This window comes from Xenopus tropicalis, chromosome 9 (genome assembly GCF_000004195.4).
Source record: "Xenopus tropicalis strain Nigerian chromosome 9, UCB_Xtro_10.0, whole genome shotgun sequence".
NCBI classification, from domain to species: domain Eukaryota; kingdom Metazoa; phylum Chordata; class Amphibia; order Anura; family Pipidae; genus Xenopus; species Xenopus tropicalis.
In genome coordinates, this window is record NC_030685.2 from 3,974,584 (window position 1) to 3,997,453 (window position 22,870).

Below are 22,870 nucleotides of genomic sequence, written 5' to 3' on the forward strand. Positions count from 1 at the left end.
CCCCCTGAGCCACTGGAGGCGCTTAGGGCCGGCCCTGACCGATTCCCCTGTCACTCTCTTCTTGTATTACGCTGGCTCCTCCCCTTGCTCCGCCCTCCTCATTATCTGCCTGCTGGTTTCTACTAATTCTGGGCTGTATATTCTGTTTATATTTGATTCTGCCCCTATTCCTGTTATTTGCCTTCATTAAACCCTCGCACAGTGATATCAGTGGTTCTGCCATTTCTGGTTATCCAGTCTGTAGGCTCCCAACTTCCTGGTGCTCCATAGCGCCCCCCTCAGGGAGACCGTGACAGTATGGGGCTGTGTGGGGGCTGAGTTTGCTTGGAAGGGTTTATCTTGATGGTCTTTGGTCTTTTTTCAGCCCAACGTAACTACTTAAGTATAATATCTGTTTAAGTAATGCATAAACATATTATCTGGGATATTTTCATGAAAATGTAACTTTTAATTTTTTTTTCAAAAAAGCTTTTGTAGGGAACTTGTAAATTGTGCCCTTTCTCACTGGCAGTCCCCTAGTTATTGGGACGGCTATAAAGGGTCCCTAATGTAATGGGAAGTAGGTCCCTTTTCCTGGGTTATAGCATGCCCTGTTGCAGTACCACAGTTTGGCCATAAGGTGTGTGGGGTAGTATAAAAGGCTGAGCAGCCATGAGGCTGGGAGCCATTTTGGTGAAGGCTTTCCCCCTGAACAAGCAGGTGGGGAGATATTGTGGAACCTGGGTGTAGGTAGGCCCAGACAGGTCAGGCAGCTCCTGCAATAGGTGTGATAGACAGGCAGGGCTAGCCAATGAGCAGCTTCTGGCTCCAACAAGGATTAAAGAGGGTATAATACTGCCCAGAGTAGGGTTACCAGTGTACAGACCTAGGGCTAGAAAGAGGATCAGCTGGGTTCCACCGGAGCCATAACCTGAGGGGGTAACCCATTGTGCCCTGTGGGGAGAGAGTCATTGTGACCATTTGCCATGAGCACTGCCTGACCTGTGAGGTGCTACTACCTGCCTATATTGTACTTGTTGTTACTCCCAAGTGGCTGTGTAAATAACCAGTTCATTGTTCAACGTTAAGAACCACTGGGGCCCATTTCTTGAGAGTTACAGTAACACAACTACCCGGCCTCCAACTCAAGTGAGGGCTCAAACCTGAGGGAATAAGTCTCATTCCGGGTGAAATAGGGTGTGGTTTGTGGTAAAAAGTAGAAGTAGTAACTACCCATAGGCTTACACCTGCATACGTACATATACACTGGATATAACAAAACTTTTCCCACCTTTATTGCAGAATTGCCATCAATACAAAGAAGTCAAAAACAAATCAGAAACAGTTAAGTGAAAAAGGGAACAAAAACCCACACAAACCCGGTTGCATTGATGCCAAGTACCTTTCCATTGGCTTACAGCACTCACTATTCGGGCCTATCAGTTTGGCACATCTGGACTGGGCAGGTTTTGCTCACTCCTCCACAGCTGCCACATTATGAGGGAATCTCCTGGGCACAGCTCTCGTCAGGTCGCCCCACAGATTGCAATCAGATAAATGCCTGGGCTCTGGCTGGGCCATTCCAGAACACTGATCCTCCTTTGGTGAAGCCATTGCTTTGTTGGCTTAGATGCTTCGGGTCACTGTCAGGCTGAAAGGTCAAGTTCCTCTTCATCTTTAGCTCCCCAGCAGATAGAGAAGGTTTTGTGGCAAAAAGACTGAAGCGATTCATCATTCCGCCCACCATGACTAGAGCCCCAGTTCCAGCTCATGAACAGCAGCCTCAAAGGGGCATGAAGCTGCCTCCACCATGCGTCACTATGGGGATGGGGGTCTTGTGCTGACTTGCTGACATGACCATTGTATGAACGTATATTACAGAGAATGGAAATGATGATGATTTTCCATAATCCCCGTATTTGTGTAATCATATATTGCATATATAGTCCATTTGGTGTGTGACGTTACTGTGGCTGCAAACTCCACTTCTTTGGGCACAAGTTCCACCACTGATCCTGTAAGAGGTAGCGACTCCCTATTATTCCAAAGGGAAATCCTGCCCAGACAATAATAACAAATATATTTTCATGGTTTTTAGCTGTAGGCTGTAAGGCTCCTTGGCCAAGCCCCTCCCCTCTCATTAGTAGGGGCTCCTTTTTGTCCCATCAGGAAACCCTATAAAAGCCCCACTCTCTCCAGGAACAGGTTAGAAGTGACTGTCTATGCGCACTTCTCCATATATGTGTTATCAATAAACGTTTTCTCTTACAGCAACATCAACGTCTCTATGATCAAAGGGCTCCGTTACATCCCCCCCACAGTATCACGGGGCCACATTTTCCCTTTCTGCTCTATGGCTCCCGTGGTACAATGTTCTACTACTGGGTAATTATAAAAAACATATATTCAATCTCTTATTAACAACCACAAAAACAAATTTAAATTGCACCAATAAATCGGACTGACACAAAGGCTTTTCACAAAACTGATTTAATGTAAAGAGACCCTTTATAGGATAATGGTGTAACCCCCTTTCCTTTCATCTCAACAAATGCCCCATTGGAAATGACATTGGGTTAATAATGACAAGATGATGTTATAGGCTTTATATTTACCCAGTAAGACAGTGATCCCCAACCAGTGGCTCAGGGGCAACATGTTACTCCCCACCCCCATTGATGATGCTGCCAAGCATCATCAATGGGAGTGGCCTCAAAGTATAGTGACCAAATGCATCCCTAAAGAAAGATTTTCCTGCTTGAGTGGCTCACCAACACTTTTTACATCTGAGTGTGGCTCATGAGTGAAAAAGATTGGGGATCCCGGCAATGCCATCCCACCGGCTGGAATGTAAACTGCCAGTGGGATGGCATACATGTTGCTGCGATGTCCCGCAGTCGCCTGAAGTTTCCTCTCAAGGCAACTGTGGGACATTGCAGCAACATGTATGCCATCCCACTGGTAATTTACATTCTAGCCGGTGGGATGGCATTGCAGGGAGATTAGTCGCCCATGACAACGAAGATTTGTCACTGGGCAACTAATCTCCCTGTGTACCCCTGCCCTTAGGGAAAAACATCTGCCCAAGTGATACCCTGGGGGGCTCGTACCCCTTGGAATATGTCCCTTCTTGTTCAATAAAACCCAGAATATTATCTGTTGGGGGGAGGGGGAGATATATCCCAGAGGGCTCCTCAGTTCCCAATGCAGAGGCAGTGCCGGGGGAAGGTACTTATGGTGCATTCTGCTTTGGTGCCCCCCAGTCTCAGAATTGCCCAGTGCCCATCAGGAGTCTTTAGGATTCTCTTAAGGAAATATTTTATGGGGCACAAATGTGTTCCTCTCTGTAAATACTGAAACATATATTAAGATGGAATCTGTTTGAAAGAGAATGTTTGCCTGATGCTTCCTTTGTATAACGAGTTTACGGTTTTCCTCATTGTGAAAGTATTTTTAGACAACTGTTCAATGCAAATCATTTTTCATTATTTAGAATAAGAGAATGGCTTCTCCCCTTTATGAGTCCTTTCATGACGATCTAGCTGAGATTTTCTTAAAAAACATTTCCCACATTCAGAACATGAAAATGGTTTCTCCCCTGTGTGGGTTTTATAATGAATTTTCAGGTCGGATTGCTGTGAAAAACATTTCCCACATTCAGAACATGAAAATGGTTTCTCCCCTGTGTGGGTCCTTTGATGACAATCACGATAAAATTTGCTTGAGAAACATTTTCCACATTCAGAACAAGAAAATGGTTTCTCCCCTGTGTGGGTCCTTTGATGACAATCACGATAAACTTTCCTTGAGAAACATTTTCCACATTCAGGACAAGAAAATGGTTTCTCCCCTGTGTGAGTCCTTTGATGACGACTGAGTCGAGATTGGTATGAAAAACATTTCCCACATTCAGAACAAGAAAATGGTTTCTCCCCTGTGTGGGTCCTTTGATGACAATCACGATAAAATTTCCTTGAGAAACATTTCCCACATTCAGAACAAGAAAATGGTTTCTCCCCTGTGTGAGTCCTTTGATGATGATTGAGTCGAGATTGGTATGAAAAACATTTCCCACATTCAGAACAAGAAAATGGTTTCTCTCTTTTGTGACTTCTCTGGTGTATATGAAAGTCTCTCTTATTATTAAAATGTTTTTGACACTCATTGCAGCTGTATTTCCTACGTAATTTATTGTTTGTTATGTGAGATTTATGTAGAGATTGGTGGGAATTTTCATCATGATTATTATCCATCATTTGTAAGGTATTCTGGCTGCTCCCCATGATAGGAGTATTTGTTCCCTGTATCTGTTCTGTAAGGGGATTAATGCTGCAATCTGATTGGTTTCCCCTTTCACATGAAGCCGCCTCCTCTTTAATCCCATTGGCCGTTGGGGGCTGTTCCGCTGGAGAAACATCAGGGTTTGTGAGATTCCCATCATTATTACAACATAAAGTTGCTTCCGTATGTGCTGTAACATCGCTCCCATCTTTATACTCACAGGCTGCTAAAGGGAAGGATAGAGATCAGAGATATATCTGAGGGAAATAACTTGGATTTTGTCATTATGAAAAATAAAATAAGGAAGGTTCAAGTCATTAAAGTCATTTAAACTCAGGGCAAACTCCACTGCCCCCCAATGAAGTGACTGACTTATTAGCACATTAATTAATGGAACTATTTATATGAACTGATTATTATAGAGTAACGGCAGCTGTTTGTATCAGGATCTATTTGAACTTTTTAGCAAGGGAATGACTGATTATTGGTCCCCCCCCCCCCCCAACATCACTGGGACCCTAAAGTCCCCTTCCATAAACATCTATTGCAGCTGCTTATCAGTCAGTGTCCTACAGGCCCCTCTATAGCTCCTCCCCCCCAGCAGTTGCACCAAGTTTAACCCTTTGTGCTAAATAAATGTACCTCCCTGCTAGTTGTTTATTTAAGTCGGGCACAGAAGAGACATGACTAAATATATGTTACTACTGACTTTCCATGTGCCTCTTAAACGGCCTGATATCCTGCATTCTATGCTCTGTATATGATAGAAACCATTACTCACCCAGTGGGCGGAGCTGCTGGGGCTCCTCCTCCTCCTCCTTTATCCCTTCCCTGTAAAGGGCCTTGTTTCCTTTTATATACTCCCACTCCTCCAAGGAAAAATAGATGGAAACATCCTCACACCTTATGGCAACCTGGCACACACAATGTTACAGTCATCCCCCAGCCAGAGAAAGGGATTATCATACACTGTTACTAAACAATAAGGGGGGATTGGGGGGCCGCACCCACCTCTCCAGTCAGCAGCTGGATGATGTTGGAGATGAGTTCCAGGATCTTCTTGTCATTTTCCTTCTGTATGACGGAGCCAGGGGCATGCAGGGCCCCCAAACCCACAGTTGGGCTCTTCTTCTTAGGGATGACGTAGCCCTATGTATTGAGAGGGAGAGAGAATGATGAGTGTGTAACGCAGCAGAGAGACCCCCTTTGTACAGACAGACAGTCTCTTCTCACTGTGCCACTCACAGTGCCCCCCTCACCTCTCCAGTCAGCAGATAGATAATCTCCAGTGTGAGATTCAGGATTCTCTCCTTCCGCTCCTCATTTTTATCCTTCTTCCCCATCACTGGGTCACTCGCTTCCTCCCACATTCCCATTGGCTCCTTGTGGGAGGGAGGGGCCTGGAAGTGGAATTAAGCACTTACACATTTCTATAGGGGATTATTCCCAGCAATATCCCCCAAAACAATTCCAAGCAGGGAATAGAATAACTAGTCTAGCCATGGGCTGAACTACCAATCCCACAATCCCCTGTTAAACTTCCCTCTAATGATGCAATGTCTGCCAATCAACACTTTCCCTTTCCTGCCAAGAATGGGCCCCTCAGTGCTTCCCCTCAGGCTGCAGGGGGGCCTTGGTACCAAATGGGAGAGGAATTCACTTATGGTGGGTGGGTTGGGCTTGGAGCTGCCACAGAAACTGCACTGACTCAGTAGCAAAGTGTCCCTGGGAATCAGCTCATGTGTTGGGAACAACAAGGTAACACTGCTCCTTTAGTGCCACCATTAGTGCAGCCCCGCTCCCTTACTCACCTCTTTCCCACACTGCTCTGCTGCCTGTAGCTGTGAGGGAGGGAACTGAGGAGCTGGGACACTCACTCATTGGCTGGGAGGGGAATGTGGGCGGGACAGAGAGCGGCGGAGAAGAATGATTGGGTGAGTGAGCAACAAGGGCGGGACACAGAGTTAGGGACAGAGGGAAAACTCACAGACTGCAGAGTTAGGGACAGAGGGAAAACTCACAGACTGCAGAGTTAGGGACAGAGGGAAAACTCACAGACTGCAGAGTTAGGGACAGAGGGAAAACTCACAGACTGCAGAGTTAGGGACAGAGGGAAAACTCACAGATAGTTGTGTAAGTGTAGGAATAACTGAGCTTTTCATGATATTAACCCCTTCAGGGTTGCCAGGCTGATGGTGTTTCTGCCACACTGGGCTAACAGGCTACAGCTCAGGCAGGTTTTCAGTACAAATGCACCAAGGTATGGATTCAGGCTAGTTCTTGGAGCCCTTAAACAATATTTCCCAATCTTATGTGCTAATTTTTCAAGTGATGCAGTCTGTTAACTCTGTTGCCCTGGAGCCCGATGCTTAGCAACACATGGAAAACTGTACCAACACTCCAATCCAGCAATTGTGCCAATAACCTTCTTGTTTATTGGGATCTCTGCACATAACAGTTTGGGGGGGGGGGGGGGTGTTAAATATTGGGTATTGGAAAATAAGTTGTATCCCAGGCCTGAATGAGTTAACATGGTTCAAATGTGCACCCTGACTCACAATCTACACTATATCTCTATACATACACTATACATACCCCATTGTTCCTTGAGTCTGGAATGTGATTGATAGGAAACATATGGTCTTAGGGGTAATACAGTGGGGGAGGATTTTCCAACAGGGATATATATCAGCAACAAAAGGCTGGTCTCACAGATATACAGACACACACACCCTTACACACTCACACAAGCTCTCACTTACACACATTCACTCTAACACACATGCATACATACATTTTTACCACTTTAAATGAATACATACATACTTTGTATTGTATTGGGAAGCTGTCAATATTGTTTGTGACTGGCTTAATCATTGGTAATTTGTATGTACTTTTTGTAATTCTTTTCCACACATTAAATATACTTAAAATATCACCTTGGTGAGTGGTGTTTGTTGACCATAGTACTTACACAAATATATAAGAGAAAAGATAATTATAACAGATGGCGAGCCAGCCAGGAGTCTGTTATAATTATCTTTTCTCTTATATATTTGTGTAAGTACTATGGTCAACAAACACCACTCACCAAGGTGATATTTTAAGTATATTTAATGTGTGGAAAAGATAATTATAACAGATGGCGAGTCCAACCAAAATATAGACCTGGACAATACACATATACACACTCTGTCAGCTTCAAAGGGGGACAGAAGGGTGTAGCTGAACTGAAGCTTCCAGATGTCTATATGAGTAAAAGAACCTAGAAGTAACTTGTGTAAGTATTAATAGCGGGCACAGGAGGAATATTCTGCTTTCCGGTGAGTATGGATTTTCTTGATAATTTGGCTAGGAAAAGCAAATTTGAGTTTAAAATCCCTCATAGCATTATGTCTGATGCAGAGATATGGTCAGATATGTATAGTCAGTGTGTGGAGGCAAATGTTAAGTTAGAGGAAGGAATGTCATTTTCTAAAATGAAGCACAAAATTAACAATGTTATGTTAATGGTAAAAACATTTAATATGTTGATGTGCTCAGGTAGGAAGGGAAATGATGTAGGAAAGACTAATTCTCATTCTGATGAGGAAAAAGTGGAATGTGACACAGTTAGTACTGACTGTCTGGCTAAGGGGATTGCTCAGCATGAACTGAGATTGGCAGCAGTAGAATCAGTTTTGCAAAGGAATAACCAGGTTTCGGTTATTACAAAAGAACAGAGATCTATGTTTATTCCGGATCTCAGTGATCCAGAATTAGATTATGATAGGGCAAAACTGCAATTAAAAGTTAATAAACAACTTTTAAAAATTGTGAAAAACATTCCACATTTTAATGCAAATAAGAGTGTTTTAACGAATTGTGATCTGTTCGAGTCTCATATAGAGAGATATGATTTAAGTGAAGAACAGAAGAATAAAGTGTTCAAACTGTGGGTGCCAGCACGTATTTCCCAGAGGTTATCAATCCCTGTGAGTGCTCCCGGCACTGATATAGATGGGAATCTAATACACGGCACAAGGAGGGACAGGCTATTACAGCTTAATTATATAATTAATGGTGAGAAGGTACTTGATATAGAGGTGCTTAATAATCTAGAGACCTCTATAGATGATGACCCCTTTACATTTCTGGTTTTGTTTGAGCAAGTTTACAGACTGGTTATGGGCATTGAAGAAGATCAAGTTACACAGCAAATGATAAAAGCTTTTGTAAACAAGTTTAAATATCTAGATCCTGGTGCTAATATTTTTGCTTGCAGTCTGGATACTCTTCAGAAAGCAGCATCACATATAGATAAGTACAGGAGACTGCTTATACTGCAGAACTCAGACCCCTCAATCATTCACGTGATAAGGGAAATATGCCAATCAAATAAAGCAAAGATAAAGGCATATACCCATGCAATCTGCCATTTTTGCAGAAAGCCAGGTCACTTCTTTAAGCGATGTTTTAAGAGACGTAATTTAATCAAAAAGCAAATTAAAAATGATAAAGATTCTGAAATGAGGCAAGAGCAAGCTCAGGTCTGTGCTGTTACACAGGCAAGGGAGCCTGATGCACAGAATGGCCGCTCCCAGTGTCCCATGAATAGAACAGTCTGTTGGTATAAAAGACCCAGGACTGAAGAGAAAAGGAGTTACTCATTGTTACTGAGAAAAGGAATATGCACGTTATAGGGTTAGTGATAAAGAAATGTTAGTACTTATTTCTTAAAGGTTTGTAAACATTGTGTAAATGAATATGATTGGGTATACCTATGGAGAAAAACTTTTACATGGAAATATGTAGCAGTGTTATTGTGATTGTAATGTTTTTTCATTGAACTGCAGAAGCAGGGAAGTTTAATGTATGTTAAAAGTTTTATACTGTAGAATTGCTGCAAATGATAACCCCCTATTTAGCCAAATGCCAAGTTAGGTTGGTTGAAAAGCTATTTTGGCAGTGGAATCATAAACATCAGAATTGTATTGTTTTATTTGTAGCATAAAGTGTCTCTGTATGCAATATGGGTTTTGAAGTTATACTGTCTGTAGCCCAAATGTCAGGAAATTATTCTTCAGATTATGCAGCCCAGATATTATAATGGGTATAAGGGAGACAGGGAATATTAAAGGAAATAGAATGATCTCACCCAAAAGTTGTGGAGCAGCATTTATTAATCTATTGCTCAAAGGCATCTAAAGTTTGCTTGTGAGGATTTTTAAGGTTCAGTGTAGTTAAAAGGTATCAGCACTGTAGCACTGTTTTCCTGTTTAAACAAGGCTCTCAGGAATATTGTACCAACCCCCATCCCTGTGTCATGTTTTTCTAGTCTGTCTAACTAGAACCAGTAGAATGTTGTGTTTCCACTGACCAATATGTTAGAAAGATAATGTCTCTAACAAAATCCGAGGTGATTTGAAGAAGCATATGCCCAGTGATTGATTGACATTATGGGGCTGGATAGTCTTGAAACATATAATATAGGGTATATGGTAGGCACATTGTGGATTCAGAGGGGGAAGGTAGGCATGGAGCATGATCTTTGATGGATGTGGGGGCCCAGAAATTGTTAAGACTTTGTCTAGTTTCCATTTGTTTTTTCAGCTGTTGGGGCCCTAACTCAGGCCCTGGGAACCCTTTTGTGTGTACATCCTCTGTCTTCATTGTGTTGTTTCATCTGGTTCTCCAAAATGCCATACGGTCATTCCCATTCATACAGGGGCCTTATTATAGCAGTCTTTGGTTCCAAGGGGCACACTGGTAACATTCAGGTTACACCAGGGAGTGATGTGTAGAATTGCTCAGTCATAGGTATTGTGCTCATATAATGAGCATACTTCTACTGTATAAAAGTTGGGACAGTTAAACAAAGCTTATTTTGTGAAGATTGCATTGTATTTCCATGTAAATTATTTCATAAACGGAGGGAAATTATTATTATAGGCATATTTGCCAATAAGGGAATTATTTCACTAACCTTTACCAAATAAGTACAGGAACAAGAGAGTAGATACATTTCTAATCTATAATTGCATTAGTACAATTTTTGGTTTGTATTTAGATAAAGGGTAACAGGGAAAGATGGGAAAAAGCTTGAATACACTAACATCTGCGAGGGGGATTCACAGAGAGTAAAAGGAAGGCTTAGGCCCTGAGTGATACATAAGGAGAGTAAAAGTTAAACAGATGAAATTACTGAAGGTGTAAAGAATGTTAGGACCTTGTAAACTAGTAAAATGAAAGCATACTAAGTTATATATTGTTTAACTAATTGTGAAATTTGCCAAGTTTTTGTGATTTTTTCAGATGGGTTTCTTCCTCTACTGAACAGACCAAGGATAATAAAGAAATGTGGTGTCTTCTGGTAGTCCATGGACAGACAGTGCATGCAGTGTGGTTTTATGTGACATTGTTTAAGGACTGTCTGTTAATCCTTGGTCTCATAAGTTTGTTATATGTTTGTTTGTAGTGACTAACAGGAGCATGATTGCATGGTTCCAATACAGGAAAATCTTAATTAACATTGATTAATCTGCTCTCTGTTAACTACACTGTACCTGATTCAAGTAATTTTTACGTGTTTAAATTTGAAACTTAAAGGTGCACATACTGAAGTCCTGCGCAGGTTAATAAATTGTTTTTATATAAATTATTTTTGATAACGTACGTTTCAATCCATTGATGTTATGAATATGTTGGAAGAGTACTCTATATACATCTTATGGACCTTTGATAGTTTGGATAATCATATGACCTGGCCAGTTATGTGATGAAATGTTTAAACCTATCAAAGATGATTATAAGATGTATATGTTTAATAACTATGGTTTAATAACTAAGTTATGATTATGGATCCAATATTTTTTTCTCTTGCAAGATCATCAACTGTATATACATATGTTTTAGGTTTGTTTGGAGGTATAAAGTCATACTCAGTGTTAATTTTTTTATACGTGTAATGTAAAATATAATTTCCATCAAAGTTTAGATTGCACAGGTTAATTAATTTAACCTGTATGATATTAGTCAAACTATTGAACTGGTTTCCAGTAGAGAGGTGCATTATTGCAAGAGGTTAACTAACTTAATATAAATAAGAAATGTTATCTAGATACTATTTCTAAATCTATGAAAGATGTCATTATAGAAATGTTACTATGGACCACATATTAAGATATGATGCAGGAATGATAACCAACTTTAATGCAGGCAGGAATTATTAAGGTATGAGGCAATTGCTGGGATGGATAGGATTATGTTTTTTAAGGTCTCAAATAATGGTCTTTTTGACTATGTAAGTTTATTTGTTTTAACATGGAGTCTGGTTAAATTGGTTGAGAACCTTGGTTTTTAAGGGTCTTTGAAACAGATGGGCTTTGGTATCCTATTACACAAGGACACATGTGATTCCATACTATACACACATACTACTGATCTATATATTATATAGTTAATACAGGGTATAAAGTGTATGTGTTAGGAGTTTGATTTTGTTTTTTCTCAATAGTTATATTAACACTAATGAAAAACAAAAGACCATAAGACACCAGTGACAAATACATTTCCCAGCAAAGAACAAAGAACTCATTCTTGTTTTAACAACATGTATATGTGGTATCATTATTTGTATAAATAAAGCAAAGTTGGGGATTTAACATTTCATTGTACAGGGAATACATCTTAGACACTCATCTGGATGAGAAGAAACATCTGAATAACATCAGCTGCTGAAATATTTCTTTTATATTTCATAGGAAATATTAAATGTGTTGATCATGGGGAAAAGTATCACATGGATAAAAACATCCTGCAATAGATAACAGATTATACAGTTTAAGAATGTTTTCCTTAATATGCAATTATGTTGGGACCATGAAAATAGTTATTACTTACAACATTTTAAAAGGTTAAGGTAATGAATGGACAATAATGATTTTTATGTCTATGCCTTAAACACATGTTTGTTAAGAACTGGGAAGAAGGCATAATTTTTATATGTTTTTATTTATAATTTTTTCCCATTTATGTTTTCCTTGCATTTTCATAAGATATTTATGATTTTCAATATGAAGGACATTATTAAGCATGAAATGTATAACATCATATTCATAAGAATGGCATGGTAATACAGTGATAAAATGTTAGATTAGTATAAATGTGCAGTTTAGCAGTAGCTATAGGCCATGCTGGACAAGACTCTGCAAAACAACAGAAGAGGAACAACATCCTTTGAAGAGAAGTGCTGGTTTTGGTGTGAAGTGATTTGCAACACAGACTGTGACTCAGGGTGAAATTATACTTGAAAGATAACATTCATAAGGGTTACCGGAGAAATTATTTGATTCTGAACTTTATGAACTGTTCACAAAGTGACTGTCTTATCCCTCCTGATTCTGTCAGTGTCTGGTTCAGTCTCTAACAGACTGTTTTTCTAAGATCCTGCTAAAGACTGTGTTATTAATGCTTATTCAAGTCCCACCTTCCTTTCATTGGGTACGGCCTATGTTATGGCTGTTCTACATCAGGATAGATGCAAACATGCCAGAAACCTCAGAGTGACATTGGTGATGCCGGTACTGGTACAACTCCCTGATTCTGTAAAGGTGCTTAGTGGCTGATCTGCTAAAAGAGCCAAGGCTTAAATCCATTGGGCCCTACAGGACAAAGGGTTGCAGGATGCCGGGGATTTACCCAACTACAGGGAGCCCATCTGGATTCATTCACAGGAGAAATGTTTGATAAATATGGAATAACAATGTAACAAGGAACAAGGTTTCTTGGTATAACTGACTCCCATAATTGAGTACCGAACTTTTATTTGTCACTTTTGATGTTTGCTGACACATTTTGAATACAAGACCATGAAAGGTGTGGTAAGAAAGTGCAGTTGAAGTTACAGTTTCAATTGCAGTGAAACACAGTGCTATGACCAAAGACTGTAATGGAAGATTTTTAAAGTCAAACCAGGAAACAGTGAATGGATGAGCAGAGGATGGAACCGCCTATAGATAGATTATTTTAAATCTTCTAAATTATCACTGTTTACCATCTCATTACATGATATTACATCAGTTGTCATTTGTACAATGAACATTTGGTGTATTGCAAAGGAGTTCTGGAAATTTGTAGACTGGGTTTTCAAGGACTCTCTCTTCAAAGTTCTTTTCCAGTTTGTGTACAAATATTATGTTCTTGTCAAGTCAGTGTGCAAAGGGGGAAATGTTAAATATTGGGTATTGGAAAATAAGTTGTATCCCAGGCCTGAATGAGTTAACATGGTTCAAATGTGCACCCTGACTCACAATCTACACTATATCTCTATACATACACTATACATACCCCATTGTTCCTTGAGTCTGGAATGTGATTGATAGGAAACATATGGTCTTAGGGGTAATACAGTGGGGGAGGATTTTCCAACAGGGATATATATCAGCAACAAAAGGCTGGTCTCACAGATATACAGACACACACACCCTTACACACTCACACAAGCTCTCACTTACACACATTCACTCTAACACACATGCATACATACATTTTTACCACTTTAAATGAATACATACATACTTTGTATTGTATTGGGAAGCTGTCAATATTGTTTGTGACTGGCTTAATCATTGGTAATTTGTATGTACTTTTTGTAATTCTTTTCCACACATTAAATATACTTAAAATATCACCTTGGTGAGTGGTGTTTGTTGACCATAGTACTTACACAAATATATAAGAGAAAAGATAATTATAACAGGGGGCTCTGCAGGTTTGTAGTTTGGAAACTCACCAATGTTCCCTTTTCCCACCTAGTGTACCTGGCCTGCCTCTCCCTATGCATGCTGGGTAATGTAGTTTTTGTGTAACAGTTTGCCTACTGCCAAGGTTACTGTAAAACTACAATACCCAGCATGCAATGGGACTGACTAGTGTAGAATGAAGCTCCCTATTTCCCCCTCTTTGCTGCTGTTCCAGCCTCTCCATCCCAAACTCCCTGCACTGCCCCCTTCTTCCTGCTGCACCTGCTGTGTGATTGTACTACTGTGTCATGTGATGTGGGGGCTGCCATTCGCTGCTGCACTTCCTCCCTAAACTAGAACTCTCAGGGTGCCTTGGGGCTGCTGGGAGTTGTAGTCTAACATCATACCTCCCAACGTTTGAGACAGAGGGACAAAATGTTCTGCCGGTGAATTTTTTTGACCACACCTCCATATGCCATGCCCATGTTATTAAAAAACACACCTGTTTTCCATGGTTGACACAGTGGCCCCCATTATTTTTATGACAGACTCAGACCTTAATTTATTTTATTATTCTATTAAACTTATAAGCTTAACCCTTTTAGTGCTGTAGGACGTAGATTCTACGTCCTGGGTAGCAAAGGACCAAAGTGCCACAGGACGTAGAATCTACATCCTACAGCACTATCAGGTTTACAAGCGCTCCACTCGCTTTTAAAGCAGTGCAGCGCTTGTAAACCCTTCACAACCCCCTAGGCAACGAGCAAAGACAGTCATACTCACCGATCCGGTCCCCCGATCGCGTCGCCAGCCAATGACAGCAGTGGACACGCGATGATGACGTGTCCACTGCTGTCCCTTTAAATATCGCCGCCTACTGTCGGCTCCTCATTCCTGCTGCGCACTTCGGACCTGATGGAGCTTCCCTGCCGCCTTCCTGCTGGATTGGTCGCCCCTGATCGCCTGCCTGCCTTGGGTAAGCTGAACTACAACTCTCTACCACTGTTTATTTTGCTTATTTCTATCTCAACTATCTAAAATTTTTTTTTTTTTCAATTTTTTCTTCTATCTTTGTCATTATTACACTTTTGCACACATACACACTTATTTACAACTTTCCCAAGCACACACAGACACTTACACACACACTTACACTTACACTTTTTTTTTTTTTTTTTTCTATCTTTCTTTTCTTTTCTTTCTTTCTTTGCTTTCTTTGGCAGTCTTTTTTTTTTACTGATATTATGGTGTTTTATCTTTGCATTGTTCTTTATTGTGTATTTAGTGCCCCAAAAAGGTTGCTTTTGCAGTGACATTGGTGGATCCAGGGCTCTGACCACCGATTTCATTGCAATTATTGTTCTTTGATTGCTTTTAGTGGTTTTATTCCATTTTAACTTCATTTGATTTCAGTTGTTCTAGAAAGGTCCAGAGGTGCTAAGATTGTTCTGGTAGTTTCTATTGCCAAGGGTTAGGCTGATGCCACACGAGGCGTAGGGCTGATTTTTTCAGCAAGTGGAAAAACGCTTGCCGAAAATTCAGCCCTACGCCTGCTACTTGTGCCTGCACCCGAATGAATGGAATACACTCGGGTGCAGGCACATGTAGCCGATATACGCATGAAAACGCAAGACTTTGCATTCTCACGCGTTTTCATGCGTATATCGGCTACATGTGCCTGCACCCGAGCGTATTCCATTCATTCGGGTGCAGGCAAAAAAAAAAGGGGTGCATAGAGTGCAGCCCCAATATTATGCATTTTCAGGTTTGGCGGCCATGTACTTATTTGCACCCATACATATGGGGTATCGTTTTATTCAGGGGAACTTGCAGATTGATGTTTAGTAAGTTTTTGGTAGTTGCCATGGAGATTTTGGAGAGAAATCTAGGTTTGTATCTGGTTTTTGCTTGATTTCTGACCAAAGCGCTGACTTCTGCAAGGGACTGCGGCCACAATTTTCCATGTAGAAAGAGAAGAGTGGTGTCTCTGAATAGCTGAAGGTGTGCACTTTTTGTAAATATATAGATTGTGGGGGTTATTTCACAGGTATGGGGGTGTTTAGACTAAATAACTGCAGGTAGAGCACATAGAGCACAGCCCACCCTTATGCATTGCCCCTGTTTGGGGGCATTTGGTGGCCACGTCTTTATGTGTACCCATACATATGGGGTATCATTTTATTCAGGGGAACTTGCAAATTGATGTTTAGTAAGTTTTTGGTAGTTGCCATGGAGATTTTGGGGAGAAATCTAGGTTTTTTATCTGGTTCTTCCTTGATTTCTGACCAAAATCTAGGTTTGTATCTGGTTTTTCCTTGATTTCTGACCAAAGCGCTGACTTCTGCAAGGGACTGCGGCCACAATTTTCCATGTAGAAAGAGAAGAGTGGTGTCTCTGTATAGCTGAAGGTGTGCACTTTTTGGAAATATATAGTTTGCGGGGGTTATTTCACAGGTATGGGGGTGTTTAGACTATATAACTGCAGGTAGAGCACATAGAGCACAGCCCCCCCTTATGGGTTAACACTGAAAAACTGCAGGTAGTGCACATAGAGCGCAGCCCCCAAAATTTCAACTGAAATTGCCCTTATGCATTGCCCCTGTTTTGGGGCATTTGGTGGCCACGTCTTTATGTGTACCCATACATATGGGGTATCGTTTTATTCAGGGGAACTTGCAAATTGAGGTTTAGTAAGTTTTTGGTAGTTGCCATGGAGATTTTGGGGAGAAATCTAGGTTTTTTATCTGGTTTTTCCTTGATTTCTGACCAAAATCTAGGTTTGTATCTGTTTTTTCCTTGATTTCTGACCAAAGCGCTGACTTCTGCAAGGGACTGCAGCCACAATTTTCCATGTAGAAAGAGAAGAGTGGTGTCTATGAATAGCTGAAGGTGTGCACTTTTCGTAAATATATAGATTGTGGGGGTTATTTCACAGGTAGGGGGGGTTAACACTGAAAAACTGCAGGTAGTGCACATAGAGCGCAGCCCCCAAAATTTCAACTGAAATTGCCCTTATGCATTGCCCCTGTTTTGGGGCATTCGGTGGCCACGTCTTTATGTGCACCCATACATATGGGGTATCGTTTTATTCAGGGGAACTTGCAGATTGATTGTTAGTAAGATTTTGGTAGTTGCCATGGAGATTTTGGGGAGAAATCTAGGTTTGTATCTGGTTTTTCCTTGATTTCTGACCAAAGCGCTGACTTCTGCAAGGGACTGCGGCCACAATTTTCCATGTAGAAAGAGAAGAGTGGTGTCTATGAATAGCTTTCAGAAATATATAGTTTGTGGGGGTTATTTCACAGGTAGGGGGGGGTAACACTGAAAAACTGCAGGTAGTGCACATAGAGCGCAGCCCCCACATTTTTAGCTGTAATTGCCCTTGTGCATTGCCCCTGCTTTGGAGTGTTTGGTGCCCATGTCTTTATGTGCACCCATACATATGGGGCATCATTTTATTCAGGAGAAGTTTGTCTTTCAAATTTGCCTTTGTTAGAAAATTTTTATGAGATTTTTTTTTGTCAAATCCACATTTGATCATGCGTCCAAGTTTACGTTTTAGAAAAAAAAAAAAAAAGTCAAAAAAAGCTCCAAATTGCACAATGCACTGACAAAAGGTATTTGGCTTTTGAGTGAAAACTACATTGCACCTAGAAACCTGAAGGTCTGTAGTTTCTAAAGGCACCAAACATGAGGGGATATTTTAGATTTACATATAAGTTATGCTGCATCAACTGTTACAAGCGCTTTTCCGCTTTGTTCTGGTGTGATATTGTACTAAGTATTGCTTTAGTTTGGGGGTTACTTCTGGACAGGAACTGTGGGGTACCACCACATATTTGGTATCGTTGGACTTGGGAGTATCAGGGCTTTTACAAACGACAAAAAAAATTGTGTAAAATTAACTTTTCTATGGAAAAAAACCTCAAAATATACAGAAATTTTTCATAATTTTTTTTTTTTTTACATATTTCACCCAAAATACACATCATATCTCCAGAAAAGTTATAAAATTTGGTATGTATGTCGAAGCCCAATTAGTGACGAAAAAAACGATATATAATTTCCCTAGTTTCATGGAGGTTTTCCTACCAAAAAACATTGTTAAAGTGAATGAGTACAAAATGCTTAAAAAACGTCTGGCACTGGGGGGAACCGAAATGACGAATTCGGCTGGCACTTAAAGGGTTAAATGTCCCAAAATCCAAATCTGGAGAGCTATAGACAATTCAAACAAGAGCTTATACAGTGTACAATAGTTTGTTTTTTTCCCCTACGAATTATAACACCCTATTGTGCCCCTGTATAAAATTCAATAAGGATACTTCCCATTAAAATATCATACAGTCATTTGAATTTGATTGAGAAAAAGGATCAAAGTTATTTCTATTATGATGTAGTGTTGGCAGGACTGCATATGATATTTTAAAAGGAAAGTGCGCCTTCTACTGAATTCTATAAAGTTTGTATTTAGTCCCTGTTGGATGTCTATAAAAAAAATATTGATGCTTATTAATAATCAACTTTTAAAGTCAGGGACTTAAAAAAATAAGGAGGCATGGAGTAGTTCCGGGCAGTGCAGCAGTAGCACCAGCGTTTGTGGCCCACAACCGGCGCAACACCCGCACCCGCGACTCCTCTTGTAGAATCCTAACCTGAAATGGCTTGCAGCGATCCCTTACTCTCATCCGGCGAGACTCGCAGGAACCGAGACGACCAGAAGCGTCTGAAGGAGCCGGAAAGAGCCGAGGAGAAGCGCCAGAAGAAGCTGTGAAGATCCGAAGACTGCGGTGACGGAAGAAGCCGAGAAAACCCGAAGAAACACGAGAAGACACGGAGATAAGTGGGACACTTAAAGGCACCGCGGGACAGGGTTAAAAAAATGGGACTGTCCCGCATAAAATGGGACAGTTGGGAGGTATGTAACATGCCCATATGTATATCATGTCTGGGGTTAATGCAATATTCTGAATCCCTGCCTCTCTAACTCCCCCCCGTCTCTCTCCTGCCCCCCCATCTCTCTCCTGCCCCGCGTCTCTCTCCTGCCCCCCTGTCTCTCTCCTGCTCCCCCGATCTCTCTCCTGCCCCCCCGTCTCCCTCCTGCTCCCCCCTATCTCTCTCCTGCCCCCAGTCTCTCTCCTGCCCCCCCGTCTCTCTCCTGCCCCCCCGTCTCTCTCCTGCCCCCCGTCTCTCTCCTGCCCCCCATCTCTCTCCTGCCCCCCATCTCCCTCCTGCTCCCCCCTATCTCTCTCCTGCTCCCCCCATCTCTCTCCTGCTCCCCCCTATCTCTCTCCTGCTCCCCCCTATCTCTCTCCTGCTCCCCCCTATCTCTCTCCTGCTCCCCCCTATCTCTCTCCTGCTCCCCCCATCTCTCTCCTGCTCCCCCCTATCTCTCTCCTGCCTCCCTGTCTCTCTCCTGCTCCCCCCTATCTCTCTCCTGCTCCCCCCTATCTCTCTCCTGCTCCCCCTATCTCTCTCCTGCCTCCCCCTATCTCTCTCCTGCTCCCCCCTATCTCTCTCCTGCTCCCCCCTATCTCTCTCCTGCTCCCCCCTATCTCTCTCCTGCTCCCCCTATCTCTCCTGCTCCCCCCGTCTCTCTCCTGCTCCCCCCTATCTCTCTCCTGCTCCCCCCTATCTCTCTCCTGCTCCCCCCTATCTCTCTCCTGCCCCCCGTCTCTCTCCTGCCCCCCCAGCCTCTAAACTCCTGGAACATTGTGTCTTTTCCCGTGACACTAACTCCCTGTGCCCCATAACCTGCTGGCCCCCATACAGTCTGGTTTCCGGCCTGCGCCCCACTGAGACGGCCTTATGTAGGGGGGCAAATGATCCCCAGACTGCCAAGGCCAAAGGCGCTACTCGGTTCTCATTCTCCTAGACCTTTCTTGCTTCTGATACTGTCACCCACAGGGCCGGATTTCTGTGCCCCTGTTGGTCGCCCCCCCAACCGTGCGCGGTTGGGTTATCGCGCGTCCGCGCATGCACACTGATGGGGTTGCCTTCGGGCATGCGCGATAACCCAACGCCCCCCCCCCGCAGCTGCAAGTGCGCATGCGCTACTTTAAACTCCCATACGGAGCAGTGGGGAGAGCCTCTCCACAAATCCGGGCCTGGTCACCCATTCTGTCCTTATGCAGCTCAGTGTGGGGGTTCAGCTCAGTGTGGGGGTTCAGCTCAGTGTGGGGGCTCAGCTCAGTGTGGGGGCTCAGCTCAGTGTGGGGGTTCAGCTCAGTGTGGGGGTTCAGCTCAGTGTGGGGGCTCAGCTCAGTGTGGGGGCTCAGCTCAGTGTGGGGGTTCAGCTCAGTGTGGGGGTTCAGCTCAGTGTGGGGGTTCAGCTTAGTGTGGGGGTTCCGCTCAGTGTGGGGGTTCCGCTCAGTGTGAGGGCTCAGCTCAGTGTGGGGGTACAGCTCAGTGTGGGGGTTAGAGCTCCGTGTGGGGGTTCCGCTCAGTGTGGGGGTTCAGCTCAGTGTGGGGGCTCAGCTCAGTGTGGGGGCTCAGCTCAGTGTGGGGGTTCAGCTCAGTGTGGGGGTTCAGCTCAGTGTGGGGGTTCAGCTTAGTGTGGGGGCTCAGCTCAGTGTGGGGGCTCAGCTCAGTGTGGGGGTTCAGCTCAGTGTGGGGGTTCAGCTCAGTGTGGGGGTTCAGCTTAGTGTGGGGGTTCCGCTCAGTGTGGGGGTACAGCTCAGTGTGGGGGTTAGAGCTCAGTGTGGGGGTTCCGCTCAGTGTGGGGGTTCCGCTTAGTGTGGGGGTTCCGCTCAGTGTGGGGGTACAGCTCAGTGTGGGGGGTACAGATCAGTGTGGGGGTACAGCTCAGTGTGGGGGTACAGCTCAGTGTGGGGGTTCAGCTCAGTGTGGGGGTTCAGCTCAGTTTGGGGGGTACAGCTCAGTGTGGGGGTTCAGCTCAGTGTGGGGGTTCAGCTCAGTGTGGGGGTACAGCTCAGTGTGGGGGTACAGCTCAGTGTGGGGGTTCAGCTCAGTGTGGGGGGTACAGCTCAGTGTGGGGGTTCAGCTCAGTGTGGGGGTGCCTCAGGGCTCTGTGCTTGGCCCCTGCTGTTCTCCCTGTACACTCTCTCTATAGGAGACCTTATTTCTTCTTTTGGTCTTAAATATCACTTATATGCAGATGCCCCCAGATATATTTAGACCCCCCTGCACTAACCACTGATGTTCCAACCCAGATTGGTAACTGCCCCCTGGGTATCTCCTCCTGGATGAACCGACGCCCCTCAAACTTACCCTAAACCTGAGCTCAGGGCCTTACCGCCCAAACCTGGCCCTCCTCCTCCTTTCACCATTACTATTGATGGCATGTCCATTAACCCTGTAAATTCTGCCCGCTACCTTGGGGGTATCTGTGACCAGTCCCTCCCCTTATCTAACCATATTAATAACACTGCCAAAACCTGCCACTTCTTCCTCGCTTTTATTATTATTATTATTAACATTTATTTATAAACAACATATTCCAACATATTCCGCAGCGCTTCTTTCACAAGTAACAGCTAAAACACGAATCCATGCCCTTATCCTTTCCCACTTAGATTACTGCAATCTCCTACTAACCGGCCTCCCAGACTCCCACCTCTCTCCCCTTCAATCAGTCTTAAACTCTGCTGCCAGGATCCTCCTGCTCTCTCCTAAGAGGGAACATGGCTGCATGTTACGCAAAGGAGCTTACAGAATCCTCCTGCTAACATTCACAGCCCTTCCCTCCTCTGCTCCTCACTACATTCCCTCACTGGTCTCCCTGCTCCTCACTACATTCCCTCACTGGTCTCCCTGCTCCTCACTACATTCCCTTACTGGTCTCTCTGCTCCTCACTACATTCCCTCACTGGTCTCCCTGCTCCTCACTTCATTCCCTCACTGGTCTTTCTGCTCCTCACTACATTCCCTCACTGGTCTCTCTGCTCCTCACTAGATTCCCTCACTGGTCTCTCTGCTCCTCACTACATTCCCTCACTGGTCTCCCTGCTCCTCACTACATTCCCTCACTGGTCTCCCTGCTCCTCACTACATTCCCTCACTGGTCTCCCTGCTCCTCACTACATTCCCTCACTGGTCTTTCTGCTCCTGACTACATTCCCTCACTGGTCTCCCTGCTCCTCACTACATTCCCTCACTGGTCTTTCTGCTCCTCACTACATTCCCTCACTGGTCTCTCTGCTCCTCACTAGATTCCCTCACTGGTCTCTCTGCTCCTCACTACATTCCCTCACTGGTCTCCCTGCTCCTCACTACATTCCCTCACTGGTCTCCCTGCTCCTCACTACATTCCCTCACTGGTCTCCCTGCTCCTCACTACATTCCCTCACTGGTCTTTCTGCTCCTGACTACATTCCCTCACTGGTCTCCCTGCTCCTCACTACATTCCCTCACTGGTCTTTCTGCTCCTCACTACATTCCCTCACTGGTCTCCCTGCTCCTCACTACATTCCCTCACTGGTCTCCCTGCTCCTCACTACATTCCCTCACTGGTCTCCCTGCTCCTCACTACATTCCCTCACTGGTCTTTCTGCTCCTCACTACATTCCCTCACTGGTCTCCCTGCTCCTCACTACATTCCCTCACTGGTCTTTCTGCTCCTCACTACATTCCCTCACTGGTCTCCCTGCTCCTCACTACATTCCCTCACTGGTCTCCCTGCTCCTCACTACATTCCCTCACTGGTCTTTCTGCTCCTGACTACATTCCCTCACTGGTCTCCCTGCTCCTCACTACATTCCCTCACTGGTCTTTCTGCTCCTCACTACATTCCCTCACTGGTCTCCCTGCTCCTCACTACATTCCCTCACTGGTCTCCCTGCTCCTGACTACATTCCCTCACTGGTCTCCCTGCTCCTCACTACATTCCCTCACTGGTCTCCCTGCTCCTCACTACATTCCCTCACTGG

At 43.6% G+C, this 22,870-nt stretch overlaps 2 protein-coding genes and 1 pseudogene across 2 annotated transcripts in view; all 3 read right to left on the reverse strand.

Annotated features, from left to right (window-relative positions):
* h2ac14 (H2A clustered histone 14) overlaps window positions 1–22,870 on the reverse strand; it is a 1,193,713-nt gene that overhangs the window by 915,983 nt on the left and 254,860 nt on the right.
* The window catches only part of LOC101732590, a 59,788-nt pseudogene continuing 40,160 nt past the window's right edge, over window positions 3,243–22,870 (reverse strand).
* On the reverse strand, window positions 3,250–4,330 carry LOC101732730 (gastrula zinc finger protein XlCGF17.1-like). The gene has a single exon (XM_012954945.3). It carries the CDS (start codon window positions 4,260–4,262, stop codon window positions 3,465–3,467), a length of 798 nt encoding a protein of 265 aa, XP_012810399.1. The 5' UTR covers window positions 4,263–4,330; the 3' UTR covers window positions 3,250–3,464.